This window comes from Phyllobates terribilis, unplaced genomic scaffold, assembly GCF_046119375.1.
Source record: "Phyllobates terribilis strain yellow unplaced genomic scaffold, ASM4611937v1 Scaffold_4__5_contigs__length_816908805, whole genome shotgun sequence".
In the NCBI taxonomy this organism is placed as follows: Eukaryota; Metazoa; Chordata; class Amphibia; order Anura; family Dendrobatidae; genus Phyllobates; species Phyllobates terribilis.
Window position 1 is genome coordinate 306260888 of NW_027362764.1, and position 19167 is coordinate 306280054.

The 19167-nt window shown below is 47.7% G+C and overlaps 1 protein-coding gene across 1 annotated transcript in view; it reads right to left on the minus strand.

Annotated features, from left to right (window-relative positions):
* LOC141264330 (maternal DNA replication licensing factor mcm6) overlaps positions 1 to 19167 on the minus strand; it is a 467762-nt gene that overhangs the window by 343270 nt on the left and 105325 nt on the right. Inside the window, exon 2 of the mRNA XM_073676620.1 lies at positions 2149 to 2295. Within this exon, the coding sequence (XP_073532721.1) occupies positions 2149 to 2295 (147 nt within the window). The remainder of the gene's footprint in view (positions 1 to 2148; positions 2296 to 19167) is intronic.

Below are 19167 nucleotides of genomic sequence, written 5' to 3' on the forward strand. Positions count from 1 at the left end.
ACCAACCACTGCTGCTTTTGACCTTGTAAAGACATCACTGAAGCTGGCTAGGATTAGGAGATAACAGAGCATGGCTAACATGTAACTTCAGAATAAAAAAACTTTTAATCAGAAAAAGCTCATTAAAAAAGCAGATATATACATTAATGCGATACCACACTAAAGGTACTGGACTCTACTGTTTAAAAAGATAAGGGATATCTCACACAACTAGTATACCATTTATCATAATCCAATAATCCCCTCCTTTATACAGATAGAAAGGATTGTATAGAACCATATAGCGAGTCTTTCAGTACCTCATAAAACTAAGTGCAACCCAGTGAACAAAGTGATTGTTTTAATTATGAATTACGAACAGATGGGATCACTCTAGCATAGACCTCTACACTAGGATACCACTGACCAGGCCCTAAATTACCACTTATATGCCGATTCCTGCCTATCTACGGAGGTTGGCACCCTAATTAAAGTTGGCGATTTTGGCGCCCCAGCTCAACGTCGGCTATCCCTATATCTCCTGGTTTGCCCTGGAATATATCCTAATTGCACCACATTCCGATGCAATCTAAGGCACATGATATATAAAAAAAAAAAAAAAAAAAAAAAAAAAAAAAAAAAAAAGTAATATAAATAGAGGACTTATCTTGCCCATAAGGAGATGGTCCAGGATGTATAACGAAAGTTTCAGCCTTTGGTCAGTGTCCCCGTGTCTCCAATGAGAGACTTATGATGAAAAATGCGAAAAGGTCCCAGATAGATAACAGAGGTTCAAAGCCTCAAAATCATGTCCTCATGTCTCAGGTCTATGATCAGTGTCCCATTGCCTCAACGCATTTCCCCGAAGTACAGTTCCTCAGGAGGCTTATACAAAGGAATCAGAACTAGGGTAGGTGTTCCTGATTATTATCAAAATGGACTTATCACTAACATGCATTTATATATTATATATCTATACCCTGGACATTCCTTTGTATCCGCCTCCTGAGGAACCATACTTTGGGAATAAGCATATAGGTGGTAATTTAGGGCCTAGTCAGTGGTATCCTAGTGTAGAGGTCTATGCTAGAGTTATCCCATCTGTTCGTAATTCATAATTAAAACAATCACTTTGTTCACTGAGTTGCACTTATTTTTGTGAGGTACTTAAAGACTCGCTCTATGGTTCTTTACAATCCTTTCTATCTGTATAAAGGAAGGGATTATTGGATTATGATGAATGGTATACTAATTGTGTGAGATCCCCTTCTTTTTTGTCAATTAGGGCTTTTTGGAATTAAACAGTAAAGTCCAGTACCTTTAGTGTGGTATCACATTACTGTATATGTCTGCTTTTTTAATGAGATTTTTCTGATTTAAAGTTTTTTATTCTGAGGTTACATGTTAGCCAAGTCTTTTCTTCAGAACAGTTGTATAAAATTATAAAAATTACTGAGATAACAGAGCACCAATAACACCACCAGTTTAAAAGACGTGCTTACAATCTCAATAGAAAAGAACTTGTAACAAGTTCACCACCGCTAGACAACAGTGGTGGTCGGTCACCTAGACAACAGTATACAAAAGAAACTTTAATAACACGAGAATGGTTAAAAATTAAAACCGTGGGTTGCAAAACTGCTTGTAAACACTAACCAACAAAAGCCATTTATGAAGAAGGGAGTAACCCTTTAACTGTTATACAGTCTAATCTAAAATTTATAATTTTATGTAGATGGTATAACTTTTCAATTTCTTAGAAACACTCGCAATATGCCAAGTATTTCAAGGATGAGAAAGCACTATAAATAGTGCTGCTTTATTAAAATTTTAAAAGGAAAGCTGTCAGGACGATTTTATCACTGAAACAAATGGTATGCCTAACAGCTAAATACAGCAATAAATATACCTGACTAAGTAATAAAATCAGTCAGTAATGAGAATTCAAGTTTTAGGGCCACATGCAGATACATTTCTAATGCATCATCATGCCCCAATGCACTACCAGGCTAATTTGCACGTTGCATCAAACCTTGATTTTTCAGTACTAGAATATTGGATTACTAAAAAACAGGTCTCATTTTATTGTACTGGTCCTCTAGTTTCACTAGTAAATCCCCATTGACAGATTCCAGTTAATTATATAAAGATACTAAAATTAAAAAATACCGGTAGTACTCTTCTTGAATAGCTGTTGAAAGTTGCTGGTTGTAGTATTCAATATCAGTAAAATTTACCACCAAAGTGTTCCTTTCTGGTCGAATTAACTCTTCTGCTGCAGATACATACAGGTTTCCGCCATCTTTTTTTTTGCATCTTTAATATATTAAAAGTAAAGATATTATAATTAGTAAGACTTGTATATGTGCAATCACAGAGCTAAAAAGGGGTTACCAAGGACTTTGCTTGTTTTTGCAATAGGCTAAGAACTTACAGCCTCATTGTTCTGCCTGGCACAGATCTCTGTTGACTCAGAGTGGTCACAGAGCCCTCCTGCAACTTCCTCTTACAGTGAAGGAAATAATTATTTGATCCCTTGCTGTTTTTGGGGGCACAGAACTACTTCACCGCATCGATGGGAGAATGGATGGAGCCATGTGCCGTAAAATCCTGAGCGATAACCTCCTTTCCTCCTCCAGGACATTAACAATGGGTCGTGGCTGGGTCTTCCAGAAAGACAATGACCCAAAACATACAGCCAAGGCAACAAAGGAGTGGCTCAAAAAGAAGCACATTAAGGTCATGGAGTGGCCTTGCTAGTCTCCAGACCTTCATCCCATAGAAAACTTATGGAGGGAGTTGAAGCTCCAAATATTTATTTCTCACTACAAAATGCAAAAATTATTAACTAATTTATACAATGTGATTTTCATATTCTATCTCTCAATGTTAAAATTAACCTACCCTTAAAATGATAGACTGTTCATGTCTTTGTCAGTGGGCAAACTTACAAAAATAGCAAGGGATCAAATAACTATTTCCTTCACTGTGTCACATCGACAGAGCAGCTTCTTTTCTGCTATTCGGTTGATGTTACACCTCTTCTGAGGTCATGCTGATTGACAGCAGATTCATCTGCGGTGAGCCAGCTGTCAATCAGCATGATAACTTGTCAACAGAACAGACTGGAATAGGAAGAACAGCTGTGTTGAAGTGAGATCATATGAAGCAGCAGAATCGCTGGCAGGAGCGGTCCGTAACTCTATACCAACAAAAATCAGTGCTTGCCAGATCATGCCTTTAAGATCTTAGACCCATTGAAAAAAAAAAAAACAAAGCAAGCACTCGATACCCACTTAAGACCAATTTCAACTTAAACAAAAAATAAAAAAAATTGACTGTTTACTAGGGATGAGCGAACCAGTGGATGTTCGGGTTTGGCAAAGCTACAGTTAAAAGTTTGGTTCAGGTCCGAACTTGACCCCAAACCATAATCCAATAGAACCCAATGAGGACTCAAACTTTGGTGCTTAAAAATTGTTGTAAAATGGTTATAGTAAGGACTAGAGGGCTGCAAATGGAAACTAAACGGGTGTAAGAGCAGGACAACTGCCCTGCAAACAAATGTGGATAGGGAAATTACTTAAAGGGGTTCGGTCACCATAGCAATCATGGTAAAATTTTAGGTTATTCATTTACTTCCTATTTTAAACATTGAGGTTGGCAAATCGAGATGAGCGAATGTTTCAATATTCGATTCGGAGTCAGATTGCCGAATATGCGATATTTGCAGATTAATTCTTTGAATGTTCGACAAACGTTACTGAACGCCATAGGATTCAATGGGGGACAAAAAAAAAGAAAAAAAAAAAAAGCATACACCTTAAAATGCTGCCAAAACTCATCAAATTAGGAGTAGATACCTGGAAAGTGCCATCAATTGACCCAGAGTACAAGTACTATAATTATTATTACAACGACATTTATTCCATGGCGCGCTACATGTCAAAATGGGTCACAGACTGGTACAAGAGGAGAGAGGACTCTGCCTGCCAGGGCGCACAAACAATTTACAAGGGATGGGTGAGGAAACAGTAGGTCAGGGTACAACTAGTCACGCAGCGGTATGCTGGAGCAAGGCTTACCACAAATTGTATGCTTGTCACAAGAAGTGGGTCTTCAGCTTCCTTTTCAAGGTTTGCACGGTAGGCGAGAGTCTGATGTGTTGGGGTACAGCAATACACAGTAGCGGAGATGCACGGGACAAATCTTGTATGCGATCGTGACAAGAAGAGATAAGAGGGAAGTAGAGAAGGAGATCTTACAAGGATGGGAAGTCGCATGCAGGTAACTAGAACAAGGAGACTAGGTCACATGTATGGAGGAGACAGGTTTTCGATGGCTTGGTATGCCAAAGTTAGGCTTTTCAACTGGAGTCTCTGGGCAACAGGGAGCCAGCACAGGGATTGATAGAGGGGAGAAGCATGGGAATAGCGGAGTGACAGGTGGATTAAATCGGCCAGCACACTTTAGGATAGATTGGAGGTGTGCGAGAGTGGTAGAAGGGAGGCCACAGAGCAGGAGCTTATAGTAGTCGAGGAGGGAGATGAGGGCGTGCACTGGTGTTTTCCTACATTCATGGTTGAGGAATGTGCAGATCCCTGAGATATTTTGGAGTTGGGGTCAGCAGCAAGTGGAAAGGTCTTGGATCTGATGTTTGAAGGAGAGATCAGAATCAAGCTTGCGGGATTAGGGCGATTTGGGCAGCCATTCACTTTGATAGATCGGTCAGTTGGGGGGGGTGAATGAGATGGTGGAAAGATGATTCATTCTGTTAAATCCATGTTAATTTTTACAAATCTAGCAGAGAAGAAAGATGAAATATAGGACACATTGTGAGATTCTAGTCAGTAAGGAGTTGATATCAGGTCGAGAGAGGTAGATCAGTGTGTCATCAGCATAGAGGTGATACTGAAAGTCGTGAGACCATGAGCTGTCCCAGGCGGAAGGTGTAGATGGAGAAGAGCTTGGGTCCTACAACTGAACCTTAGGGGACACCGACACATAGGGGGTAAGATGAGGAGGTGGTGTGTGAGTGGGAGACACTGAATGTCCTGTCGTCGGTTAGGTATGAAAAGATCCAAGACAGGGCCAAGTCTGTGATGCCGAGAGATGAGAGTCCGCAGAAAGAGGGTATGGTCTACTGTGTCAAAGGCAGATGACAGGTCTAGGAGGAAGAAGACCGTAGTCTGGCTTGGATTTGGCAGTTAGTAAGTTGTTGTCAATTTAGTCAGGGCAGTTTCAGAGGAATGGTGCGGTCGGAAGCCTGATTGTAAGCGGTCAATGAGGGAGCGGGTTGAGAGGTTGGAGGACAGTTCAAAATAGACGTGTTTATTCACTAGTTGGGAGGCATAGGGGAGAAGTGAGATGGGGCGATAGCTAAACATAGGATCGGTCAAGGGAGGGGTTTTGGAGGATGGATGTGATTGAGGCATGTTTTAATCACGAGGGGAAGATTGTTAGTGACAAGTAGAAAAGGGGGGTTAGACTTGGGATGAAGACTGTGGTACGGTTAGGAATGTGGTGGGATGGTATTAGGTCAACTTCACAGGTGGTGAGATGTGATTTGGAGAGTAAAGATGATCTTCCGTGATGGCGGAGAATCTGGTTTTGGAGGAGGAGGGTGGAGTCATTATGAGAAGGGGCTGTTGGGACTTTAATCAAAAGCTTTGCCCTACATTTGGCACCCCAATTACCCTTTTTTTTAACCACGTCACAACTCACTAACTGGCTAACTGACTGAGGAGAAGCACAGATGGGCAAGTCTGCAAAGCTGTTCACACATTCTATTCCAGGGCATCAGAGGTCTGATGCAAAGCTTCACAGACTAGGGAAAGCATGTGTAGCCATGCCCAAAATTTTTTTCAGTTTATCGGGCCCAGACGAAGTAGGGTCAGAGAAGAATCCAAACCCTCCTTACCAGACGTTAACCCCAGGGGGTGGGTATGGATGAGTTGGAGAAAGAAATACACCCCAGAACATGGAGAACTAAACAGCTAAGGTTGGAAAATGTGACAAGAGATTACCAGAGGCACTCCCATGGATAATGATAGAGACTCCACTGTAAGTTTAGTGGAAATGTTCCAATAGGCTCGCAGATGACTGCTCAAAAGTAATAGCATATAGTGGTACAACGCATTTCTGCTCTCAAGGAGCCTTCATCAGGTGCATGTTGAGCTATACAATGTACAAGCTTTAAATACCCTATTTGTATAGTAATGTTATATTCTATGTCTCAACATGCACCTGAAGGCTCAATGAGAGCAGAAACGTGTTGTGCCATTATATGCCAACTACTCATCCCTTGAGTGGTTAATTCAAAATAAATTTTTATATCTTAAACCTGTGCGCTTTTGAGCAGTCACCTGCGAGCCTATTGGACCGTTTCCACTAAACTTACAGTGGAGTCTATCATCCACTGGAGCGCCTCCGGTAATCTCATCACAAACCCACTTGGAGGTAAACTGTCGGGCCAGGACAAGGTGTGCAACCACGGCTTTCGGATGAGCGGCAGACCGTTGGTGGAGACCCTGTAGAACATTTTATTAAATCTTTACTAGAGTTGTGCCTGGATCTGCACAACCCACAAAAGGTGAGCCTCTCCAGTTAACATTTCAAAATTCTAGATGTGATGTTATTTACTGCGCTCAGATAGCACTCCTTTCTTTTCCCAGTTTTTATCTTTCTCACTGCCCAGATTTTCTCTACAAGGTTGGAGAATTAAACAAATACACACCAGAACATGGAGAACTAAACTAATAAGACAACAGGGGTTGGAAAACTAACCATTAAACAGCTAGGGTTGGAGAACTAAACCACTAGACACCAATTGTTGGAATCCCCAAGGCTTGCAGGATGAGCCTCAGTATCTAAAACTTCCTCCAGTGATTCTGAACTCTCCATCTCCTCTAGGGCCTCCACCGGCACCCTCAACCTCTGCCTTACCGAGACACGTTTCAACAGTGCAAAGAGGATCCCCCCCCCCCACACCTCCATACTGCGCAGCATGGTCTCACCACAATCAGGCAGTATTAAAATTAATATGGCTTGGAGATCGCAGTCATACAGCTGAAGAGTTGTGGACAGCTCTTCAGGCCAAGTTTGAGCAATGGCTGTCTCCACTGAACCTGGAGCAAGGGAAGACAGTGTGTGATAACTGTGCAAACCCGCTGGCAGCCCTACATCGGGGCAACCTCAGACACGTGCCTTGCATCCTCAACCTGATTGTACAGTAATTTCTCCGCCACTATCCAGGCCTGGGAGCGCTGCTGCAGAAACCATGGTCTCTGCGTGCTCACTTAAAACTATAAAAATGAGCAGGATCTTTAGTATAAAAGCCAGACTACTAGACAATGAGCAAATTCCCTTATGATTGAGGCCACCATCTCCTTGGCTAGCTGGTACTTTTCTGCAGGAATGAGCTAGTCTCCAACCAGCCAGGAATATCCAGTGAGTGGCATGCCACGGTGTGGTATTAGCACCCAGTACCAGAAGCAAAGCCATCCACAATTTCCGTACCTCAGGAATTTTATTTGGTAGACTGGCTAAGCAAACAGTTTCTCACAAAGGAGCTGAAGACACTGATTGGCAGTAGGTGCAAGTTACTCCAGCATGACCTGTTTGTTATTAGATATCAGAGGGAGAACATAACTAGGCTTTGCCAAGGTGCCATATTGCATCTTAAATCTTCTAGACTCTACACTTGCGGCCTTACATTCTATAGAATGGTGGGGTAGGAGACAGTAGGTCACGGAATTACATTAGCTCCGGTGGTGTTGAGGTGAGGTGGCAGCGAGATAATGGCAGGCTGTCTTGAAGAGATGGGTTTTCAGGTTGTGTCTGAAGGATCCTAATGAGGTGGCTAATCGGACGTGTTGAGGCACAGAATTCCAGAGGATGGGGGATATTTGGACGAAGTATTGGAGGTGATTGGGTGAGGAACAAGTAAGTGAGAAAGAAGGAGGGTCTTGGGAGGACCGGAGATTACGGAAGGCAATATATCAGGAGATTCGTTTGGAGATGTATGGAGGAGAAAGATTAGGGATGGCTTCGTACGTCAGTGTTAGTAGTTTGAACTGGATACGCTGGGCAGTTGGCAGCCAGTGAAGGGATCTTACAGATTGCAATCTTATGGATTGCTGGAGCCAGTCCACAGTAAGAAAGCAGCCATGAAGTGTCCAGGAACCTTCCCACACACTTTTCTTAGCCAGGGATGCTTCTCGACAGGGTTGGACTGGCCCATCAGAGAAGCGGAGACTCTTCTGATGAAGAAGCCAGGGCCCACCAGAGGAGTTCATAGCACAAACCTTGCAGGTTGTGGTGATTATGATGAGGCCATTCATCTCCTTAGTTTTCTATTACTTGGAATGGAAGCACAAGTATGCAGCCAGCCACCCACCCACAGGTCACAATACTAAACTGCCACATTTCTGTACAGCTACTTGCACTTAAAATGTTGCCTTTTAGGCTCGTGGAGGAAGAAGCCTTTCACAACCTCATGGCGGCGGCCGGGTCCCCAGCAGCCACCATTTCTCCTGGTGTCGTCCCCACCTCCCACAAGCACAGGTCCCAGAACATTACCCGTGCCCTCCCCAGTAAATCTTTTACATGACCACAACTGCGGAACCGAGGGCTGGCTGAAGTATTGAGAGAGGGCGGAATATGGCAAAACGGACAAACTGCTAGACCATGAATGAGGTGCAGGTGGAGATGTTAAGGTGGATTGAGAAACATGCGGTGTGCTCAGTGAAACAAAACGCAGCAGGCATGTCAGTTTCTGTTACAGCTGACTGGCTCTCACTCAGCCTGACTGGAGCAAGTATACAACAGTAGGTTCTGCAGTCAGAGACCAGCGTGACAATACTTGCCAGGGTAACAGAGGAGGAGGAAGAAGCAGCAGATGCGTTTGATGGTTGCGTTTGATGGGGCCGCTGATAGTTGTTTATTGAAAACCAATTTTGATTTAATCATGTTTGTTTGTGTACCCATTTGTGGAGAACAATATCTGCACCAAATGATTAATTTCACTACAGTAAACTATACAAATAGATTGGAGACAAAAACCTCTTCCACTACGACAAACCCAGGAAATTGAGACCTAACCAGGAGTGTTCACATTTCCCTAAATTAGGGCATAACACCAAAAAAATGGCATCAATTTCACCAGAGTAGAAGTAGTTTAATGAAGACAGAAACCACTATAGCCAAACCCAATAGATGGAGACACAATCAGGAGTGTTCACATTTAAAAAAAATGAGGGCCTAAAACCAACAAAGTGGCATGAATTTCAGTAGAGTTTAAGTAGTATAATGGGAACAGACACCGTTTCCACTACAGCCAACCCAATAGATTGAGACCTAATCAGGATTCCCCACATTTCCAAAAATTAGTCGCAGACACCAGCAAGGTGGCATTAATTTCACTACAGTAGAAATTGTAGAATTAGGAACCAAAACCTCTTCCACTACAGCCAGCTCAGCAGATGGAGCCTCCATCAGGAGTGCACCATAGTCTCCAGTCGTTCACCACGTGTCAGTCGTGTACTCTGTTGTGCAGGTGCACAAGCTGGTCTAAAAAAAGATGATGTTTGGGTATTTCTCCCTTTTTATTTTATAACTGTTTTGCAAATTTGTGTGCAGTTTTATATATCTTTGTAAGCACTGTATATTTTTATATTAAAGCTTAAAATCTTTAAATATATGTTGATCCTTGTATGCTCTAAAGAGTCCATATGTTAAACGCACACCACTAGGTTTAGATAGGGCGAGACGGGTTTCATGAATTCTTTGGAATCCTGGGGGAACAGTTACTCGGGGTGACCATAGGCTGCAGCGTCTCAGGCACACGACTGATTCAATTGCTGACCAGACATCTGACAAGAGTCTTTTTCACCAGTTTAACAGTGGAATTTAATCTGAAGCACGGCCAGTGCAATTCAGGGATATTACAGCAACAATCTTAATTACAGTACAGTCTGAGTTTCTTGAGCAACCGGCTCCAGTAACAGTAGTTTCTTCACAAGGCACAGTATTACAGTCTCTTCAGTAATTCAGCATAGATTAAATCTCTTAGCAGCACACTTCTATGCATACACAACCACAGGCTTTTCCTTCACAAGGACACAATAGTACACAGCATTCTTTATCCTTCATGGAGATTGAGGGGGGGGGGGGGGGGGAGGGTTTGATGAGGGAGATGATCACTGACAATTCCTTCAAGTCCTTATCTTCCTGCCTGATATTCTGCACTGTTCGTTTAGGGAGTTTCTGACCTGTGTTTAGTTTCTCTCCTGATCTTAATCCTATTCAGTTGCCTTCTGTCAGATCCAGATAACAGACCACCACCACCTTTCTCTTCGGCTTCATGCAGACTACAACAACAACATCTTCCTCACAATCCCACCTGGGGCTCTGCTAAAACACTCCCTGTCTCCTGTAACTGTTAACTCCTTTAGTTGCTGGATGCTTCTGAAGCACAACACTTCCTGTTTCCTGTGCTTATGTTATTTGTAACAGTTGCTGGATGCTTTGGAAGCAACAGCACTACTATTGCATGTGTCACACAGCATTTCAGAGTGACCTTTTGATTGTCAGACAGTAACATTTTGGGGACGCATCACTCAAGATTAGCAAACTTTTCGGAAAACGTTTGTCAATCTCAAAGTCGGCACGAACATTGTACATTTGGCTTTGGGTTCGGATTCTGGAGCATTTTCCTCAAAATTGGCAAAATTCGGCCCAAGTTCAATAAATGATTAATTTTCAACTAACACCTTTGTTAGGACTTTGACTAGGACAGTGGTGCTGTGTGATGAGTAGAAGAGATGTGTTTGAAGAGCGGAGGGGGTGGGGAGAGGTCAGAGGAGCAGTGGACTTATTTTAATTTTTTTTAACTTAATGTGTGGAGATTCTGGCAGCCAATCAGGCAAACCATCCACAATGTCCAGACACAAGGACTTGTGTCATTAGCTGCCGAAGTCACATGTCCATCTCCATATTAAGAGCGGATGTGTTTTGGCGCCATTTTGTCATTATAACAGCAGTCCACATTTCAGCATCTATTTTGATGTGCCAATTGTGTGGTCCAGCCAAACTATCTCAGGAAATAAATACCGATTGTTAATTTAGTGACAGTTGACTCACAGGTCTGGGCCTAGGGTTGTGGAACAGCTGGTTAAAAGAGGGTAAGGGTACATCCAACATGAGTAGGAAAAAGTGAGGTCATGGTGGAAAGGGGAACAGGGTTGGTGTTAGAGTTGTACATGGGGTATGTGGTAAGGTTACTGAAAGCTCTAGTGAACAAACACCAGCTAGTCTTATCCAAAGACAACAGACAACTTCTGTTACTGGACTGGCTACTCTATGCCCTTTCTTTGGCAACCACACAGCATTACGCCTTGTAGATGAGGGCCAGAAAGAGCATGTGCTCCAGTGGATGGCAAGCACTGCATCAGGTGGCCTCGCATCCTCTTCCTCCACCTCAACATCACACAATGTACAGTCCTCAGAGGTGGCCCACCAATTACTATTGTTTTAACCCAGTGTCAACTCTCCAACTGCCCAGCTGACTTTTGGGAACCACAGATGGGCGAGTCTGCAGAGCTGTTCACACATTCTATTCCATGGGTATTAGCGGTCTGCTCCAAAGAATCACAGAATCAAGAGGAGGAAAGCATCTGTACTGATGCCCACATTTTTCAGTTAGATCCAGGGCCGGACGAACAGGGGTCCGAGCAGAATCCAGATTCTTGTCATCAGACGTTAACCCCCAGGGTGGAGGGGATGCTGATGAAACTCAGATACCCGACTCGCACACGGACTGTACTGTGCTATCCAAGCAGGAAGAGAAGGAGGCTGTAGATCCCACTTGGTGTGAACCCAGAGGCACGCAGATGATTAGCTCAGCAGAGGAGGTGGAGGAAGATTAGGAGGTTACTTTGTGGCTCCCTGCACAGACACAGAGTGATGTCACCACGACAAGCATTATATCCACAGCCACAATTCTGGCTGTGGCCAGCAACGGTCGTGGGTCTGCAGTTCGCAGGAGTGGCAAGTATTGCCTAGCCTTGGCCTTTTTTGAGACTGCAAAGGATGACCCACTTCACATTATCAGCCAATTTTGTAAAAAAATTACTCAGTCAAAAAATACAATAATTTGACTACCACATGCATGAACTGGCAAATCCGAATTTCACTGCGATAAAATGTAGGCTAGCAAGTCTCTCCAACCACATCTGTTGCAATTTCCTCCTCAGTCACTGTGGCAAGTGTTCTTACATAGGTCTCCGGCCGCAGGACCTGAACTTGTTTACCCGCCACAGTTGGGGAGAGCGAGTCAGTCAGCTGTTACGGAAGTGAGCACGCCTGCTATTTTCATTTTACCGAGTACACCATATCTTTCTCAGTCCACCATTACATCTCCGCCTGCACTTCACACAGTCCAGCAGTTTTTCATGTTCACCGTACTCCACCCTCTCAGCACAGCAGCCAGCACTCGGTCCCACACTTGTGGTCACCTAGTTTCCTCCTACACATGATGAAGGAATCTTAAGAGCTTGCACGTCACCAATCTGTTGACCACAGAAACGCTACCTTTCCGTCTTGTGGATACAGACTGTTTGCGAAAGCCGATGGCCATTGCAGTCCCCCAGTACCACTTGCCCAGTCATTACTTCTTCAAGAAAGATGTGCCTGTAGCACCCTGAGGATTCGGCTGCTACAGGGGTATTGCACCTCAACCCAGAGGTGTGATATTCCACTCCCGGGTAAGGATGGAGTGTGGATCTGAGCTCGGTAGGCTGCATGCACTACACACATCCCATTTCCGAGGAACAGACCGACGGTACTCCCACTTAGAAATGTGCAGGTACGACCGAGTCTGTTCCTGGCTGGAGTGGGAGGGGGGTGGAACATCCCAAGTAGTGTAGGGGCAGATAGGGGGAGCAGCCTGGGTAAAGATAGGAGCTCATTGGGTGCTGGTCGCCTGAGCTCACACATAGAGGGTGTATATAAGGTGGGCACCATCAGAGAACAGGGTCAGTCTGTCAGAGTAAGAAGCAGAGGTCCAGATGAGCCTGCAGAGGGAGAGTGGAGCAGAGAAGAAAGACCCAGAGGAGAGAAAGAGAGGACTCTAAGAACCCAAATTCAATCCCCGGGTGAAGAGTCGGCATTAGGGTACCGGATCCCAAGCTGGTGGGGGCAAAAGCACACCCTAGCCAGAGACCGGAGGCCGTGGGCAGCGTCTGCCACGGCCACCCACCACATCCACCCCAAAGGCATACCACGTGGAGGGTCAGGGAACCCAAGGCCAAGGGTCTCCCAACAGAAGGCCCGAGGGAGCTGGACCTAGGTGGATCACTAGTGGGGACGGCCAGAGGAAAGGACAGAAGGAGAGCTCAGGGTCACGCTCCGGACTTGTTTGGGGGTTTGCTGAATCCAGGACCTGGTGGACGCAGCACGGCTCGGGTGGTCACTTGAAGCTGGAGTGACCGGAACATCAGCAGTGAGTAAATACCCTAAACTGCATAACCCGACTGTCTTCATTTAACATCTATGCTGCACCACCACAACCCCCATCCTCTGCACCTGACCCCCTGAGGCTATACCCCACCCGTTGGGGGTTATACTACCAAAAGCTGCACCAACACCATCAGCCTCAGCGGACCCTGCTGCAGCGGCGGCCATAGTGACCGCAATACAACGGGTGGCGTAGTCGACATTAAGAACTTAATAACATCTGTAGGACTGCCACATACAACTGAGCTTGACACCCTGGGCACGGACCGGGTCACAGCCACTCGGAAGACTACAACTCCCATCTGATCCGGCTCCGGGTATCCCCCTAAAGAATATGGCCCAGGGGGCGCGTCAACTTTGGCGTAGTCGGCAGGATTACGTGCCCACAACAACCGGGTACTGCGTGCCTGAAGAAAAGAACGAGTTTACCTCAAAAAGAAGTCTCCTGCCGGTTCCGGAGGGTCCCCGCCATCGGACTCCATCACAGGTCGATTCCAGCCGGTTGTCCGCCATTAACAACGTTTTCCCGCCATCTGCAGAGTTTCCCGCCACTGGGAAGCGATTCCCGCCATTTCCGAAGGTTTCCCGCCTTGGAAGAGCGGACGCCATTATGGGCGTGCCAGAGGGTGGTGAGAGGCCGCCTCCCATCGTGGGCCAGGACCGAAAATGGCGCCAAAAGTGGAAACCGCCCCCACCAACAGAGACTGTGATGCTAGAGGTGTCTGTCAGCGTGAAAGAACTGCCCCTGGAGCTGACAATCACCAAGTGGCCCCGGGACCGCCCTCGAAGTGGGAGGACTGAAAAGGAGAGAACAAAGATGGGTGTCGCTTGGAGCAGTCTGGAGCGAGCGCACCCGGAGGCAAGAAGCCTGGAGAAGAGTATCGGAGGAGCTTACCCGGAGATGGCGAGAAAGCAGAGCAGCACCGGCCCGTTGGCCAGGAGCCTGCTAGAAACAGAGGAGGGAAAGCAGAGCAGCACCGGCCCGCTGGCCAGGAGCCTGCTAGAGACAACAGAAGGAGAGCAGAGCAGCACCGACCCGTTGGTCAGGAGCCTGCTGGAAACAACGACCCCACTAGGCCTAGTGGAGGTGCTAGCACAGCTCCCCCGAGACCGGGAGTGTGCACAGACCGCTCTGGAGGGCCTCGCAAGGAGGATGGCCCGGGTGCAGCGAGAGACGTTGGCGGAGTGGAGCCGTGAGATGGCCCAGCAGACCGAGACCTGTCAGCGGAGCACGCCACCCGAGACGAGGAGACAGACCGCCTCTGAGGATGGCGCGGGAGGACTGAAGGCCGGAGACGGCGCCGAGAAGGGAGCCGAACGAGTGGAGGCAGGTAAAGGGGACGTCTATACCCCAAACCGGGAAACCGCGTACCTGCCCCAGCTCCCCGTCGCAGAGCCCGAAGTCTATCCTGCCGTGCCCGTCGCTGCAACGTCACCGCCGCAGACTAGGCCTCAAACGGGAGCCGCGACCCCTGTGACGTCACACGCCTCGACCCCGAGCGTGACCAAGCAGGAAGTACCACCAGCCTGGTCGCAAGGCCTAGTACCCCCGGGCGCCGCAATACCAACAGCGCCCCCTACCTCCGCGGAGCCACCGGCCTGGTCGCAGGGCCAAGAAGCCCAGGGTGCCGCCGTCCTTACGGTGCCCTTCACCTTCCAGATACCCCAGGCCTGGCCGCAAGGCCCGGGCAACCCGGGCGCTAACACCACCGCGCCCATAAGACCAAAAGTGCCGCATCTGGGAGAGGACCTGTTTAGCCAACACACGTGCCCGGATGGGCAGCCCTTTATTTGGCCACCGGAGTTTCACCATCCCCGACTCCGGAAAGAGAGACCCCTAGATGAACCCCTGATCCCGGCTCCAAAGCCCGTAAAGAGGATCTCGCCCCCGCTGGCAGAAGCGCAGTTTGAGTGGGACCCCACCGGAGAAGATCTCATGGGGTTCACTCAGGAGACTCGGGCAGCTGCAGCGGAGCGTGCTGAGTGCTGCCGCCAACAGCTCGAGGTCTTCGAGAGGGAGCGGAGAGAGAGGCGGGTCCGGGAACAGCAAGCTCAAATAAGGAGCACGGAGCAGAAGAGCCGGGCCAGGAGAGACCCCCGTGCAGCGCATAGTCCCCGCACCACCGGGACTGTGATAAAGTTTAACATGCAGCATGGGTGGGGCTTCATCCGAGACCACCGCACCCTAGGCGACGTCTTCGTGACGAGGAGAGACGTTGAGTCCCACCTACCGGAGGGACACAGAGGTCGTGACCTTTACATCGGGGACGAGGTCACCTTCACCCGGCACAAGTGTGCCAAAGGACCCTACGCCCTCCATGTGCATCGCCTGACGGAGGAAGAGCTGCGGTGTGAGGAGGAAGAGCAAGAGGACCCAGACGGGTCTGAAGCCAAAGGTAACCATAAAGAAAGAGCAGGAGGACGCCGTCGTTAAGTACAGCAGAGTACAAGCTGTATATAGTTGCCCGTCGGGGCACCGTGAACTGAAACTGTTGCTGCTAATATAGTCCCCGTTGGGACCAGCAAGTGTGAACTGTTTACCCGTTTATCCCTTAAATCCCACTGACCGAGGACTGAGAGCGGTCATTCCTCCCCAATACCTGGCCGAGGACTGAGAGCGGCCATATTCTTTGTATATAGTTGCGCTTCCTAAAGCGCCCCCTACCGGTTTTATAGGAAAACCATTTTTCTAAGAGACTGTCGCACGTTTCCCGGGCACACGTTGCACAGTGTCCGGAGGAGGAACCAGAAGAAAGAATGTTATTATGAAAAGTTTTATGATGCTGCTAATATATGTTTTATATGTTTTTATTATGTTGTTTATGAAAAAAAAAATTTGTATGTTTTGGTGTTGTTTATGTCTTACAGCCCAAGGACGTGCTGTGATTTACCAGGGGGGAATGTAGCACCCTGAGGATTCGGCTGCTACAGGGGTATTGCACCTCAACCCAGAGGTGTGATATTCCACTCCCGGGTAAGGATGGAGTGTGGATCTGAGCTCGGTAGGCTGCATGCACTACACACATCCCATTTCCGAGGAACAGACCGACGGTACTCCCACTTAGAAATGTGCAGGTACGACCGAGTCTGTTCCTGGCTGGAGTGGGAGGGGGGTGTAACATCCCAAGTAGTGTAGGGGCAGATAGGGGGAGCAGCCTGGGTAAAGATAGGAGCTCATTGGGTGCTGGTCGCCTGAGCTCACACATAGAGGGTGTATATAAGGTGGGCACCATCAGAGAACAGGGTCAGTCTGTCAGAGTAAGAAGCAGAGGTCCAGATGAGCCTGCAGAGGGAGAGTGGAGCAGAGAAGAAAGACCCAGAGGAGAGAAAGAGAGGACTCTAAGAACCCAAATTCAATCCCCGGGTGAAGAGTCGGCATTAGGGTACCGGATCCCAAGCTGGTGGGGGCAAAAGCACACCCTAGCCAGAGACCGGAGGCAGTGGGCAGCGTCTGCCACGGCCACCCACCACATCCACCCCAAAGGCATACCACGTGGAGGGTCAGGGAACCCAAGGCCAAGGGTCTCCCAACAGAAGGCCCGAGGGAGCTGGACCTAGGTGGATCACTAGTGGGGACGGCCAGAGGAAAGGACAGAAGGAGAGCTCAGGGTCACGCTCCGGACTTGTTTGGGGGTTTGCTGAATCCAGGACCTGGTGGACGCAGCACGGCTCGGGTGGTCACTTGAAGCTGGAGTGACCGGAACATCAGCAGTGAGTAAATACCCTAAACTGCATAACCCGACTCTGTCTTCATTTAACATCTATGCTGCACCACCACAACCCCCATCCTCTGCACCTGACCCCCTGAGGCTATACCCCACCCGTTGGGGGTTATACTACCAAAAGCTGCACCAACACCATCAGCCTCAGCGGACCCTGCTGCAGCGGCGGCCATAGTGACCGCAATACAACGGGTGGCGTAGTCGACATTAAGAACTTAATAACATCTGTAGGACTGCCACATACAACTGAGCTTGACACCCTGGGCACGGACCGGGTCACAGCCACTCGGAAGACTACAACTCCCATCTGATCCGGCTCCGGGTATTCCCCTAAAGAATATGGCCCAGGGGGCGCGTCATGCCCATGCTACACCAGCATGTCGAAGACATCAGCAGTTCCTTGAAAAAAAAAAAAAATCTATGTCTGACAGGATGCATTTCACCACAGACACCTGGATGAGTAAGCATGATCAGGGGGGGTTACATCTCACAGACTAAGCACTGGGTGATTCTGGTGGCTGTGGGGGGGCAGGTAGGGAAGGGGTTGCTCCACAAGTCTTTGAATCCCAAAACCTGTGGGAAAAACCTCTATCTCCTACTACTTCTGTCTCCTCCACCAGCACCCTCAACCACTCTTAATGAGACACGCATTGCAACAGTGCAAAGAGAATCCCCCCCCACCTCTGTACTGCGCAGCCAGGGCTCACTGCAATTTAGGCAGCGTTTAATATGCCTTGGAGAGAGCAGTCACACAGCTCAAGAGTTGTCGACCGCTATCCAGGCAGAGTTTGAGCAGTGGCTGTCTCCACTGAACCTGGAGGCAGGGAAGGTTATGTGCGATAACTGTGCGATCTTGGTGGCGGGCCTATGCCAGGGCAGCCTCACATTCTCAACCTGGTGGTACAGCAATTTCTCCACAACTATCCTGGCCTGGATGTGCTGCAGAAAGCACAGTCGCTGTGTGCTCCCTTCCGCCATTCGCACCCCGCGGGTTATCGACTTGCATAATTAATTACTTACTCCTTCGGCCTACTGGTTAACTGTCTGATGTGTGATGTGCCAACACGGTTGGATTCCATACTGCACATGTTGCAGCGACTGGCAGCAGCGACAAGCCCTGGTGCAGTATGTAATTTTGCATAGCCTGGGCCAGTGCATTACGGATGTGCTGCAAATCATGCTTGTGGAATGGGCACAGATAAAGGACCTATGCACCCTTCTGCACAGTTTTGAAATGGCAACTGTAGGGTGGCTGCCGGACAGGTCGTGGATGGGAGTTGTGTCCCCGAAGTGCCAAGCTTCGGTGATGTAGGACCCGGAGAAGCAGGCTCCAGCACATAGTGCTGAGAGAAATTTAATGGGCCCGGCTTACAGGGCCGGGTTTTACGAGCAGCTGAAAGAACAGGTGTGGGGGTGTGGGGGTGTGTGTGTGGGGGGACAGCTGCTAACTTACCTTCATTCCAGGTCTTGGAAGGCTGATTTAAGATAGCTGTGCCGGTCTCAGTCTGTGTGTGTTGGGCATGGTAAGCAGACCTTGCATGTGCTTCTTAGACTCTGACTCTGCAGGAGGCAGAGAAAAACACTGTTTAAATGGCTTAGGCCGTGCTGCATGGACTTGTTATTTTGAGCTTTGTTCTGTTATTCCTTTTTAAGTGCCAGGAAAGGGCCATTACTTTTGTTTCCGCACTGGTGTATGGACACTAAATAAACCACCAGTTTGTTTGAACCCGTGGACTGCATCACTGTGTGAACCTGTGCCTACCTCCAACGCGGCTCAGTGAGTACAAATCCCTACACTACTAAAATGGTTAGTGCTGACAATGCCATCAGCATCACTATTGCGATCATCTACATGCTGGAGCACACTTTGAATAGTCTGCGGGAGGTGGTGGTAGTGGTCCCATAGGAAGAGGAGCATGCAGAAAGGATAACAATACTGTACCTCTAAGTT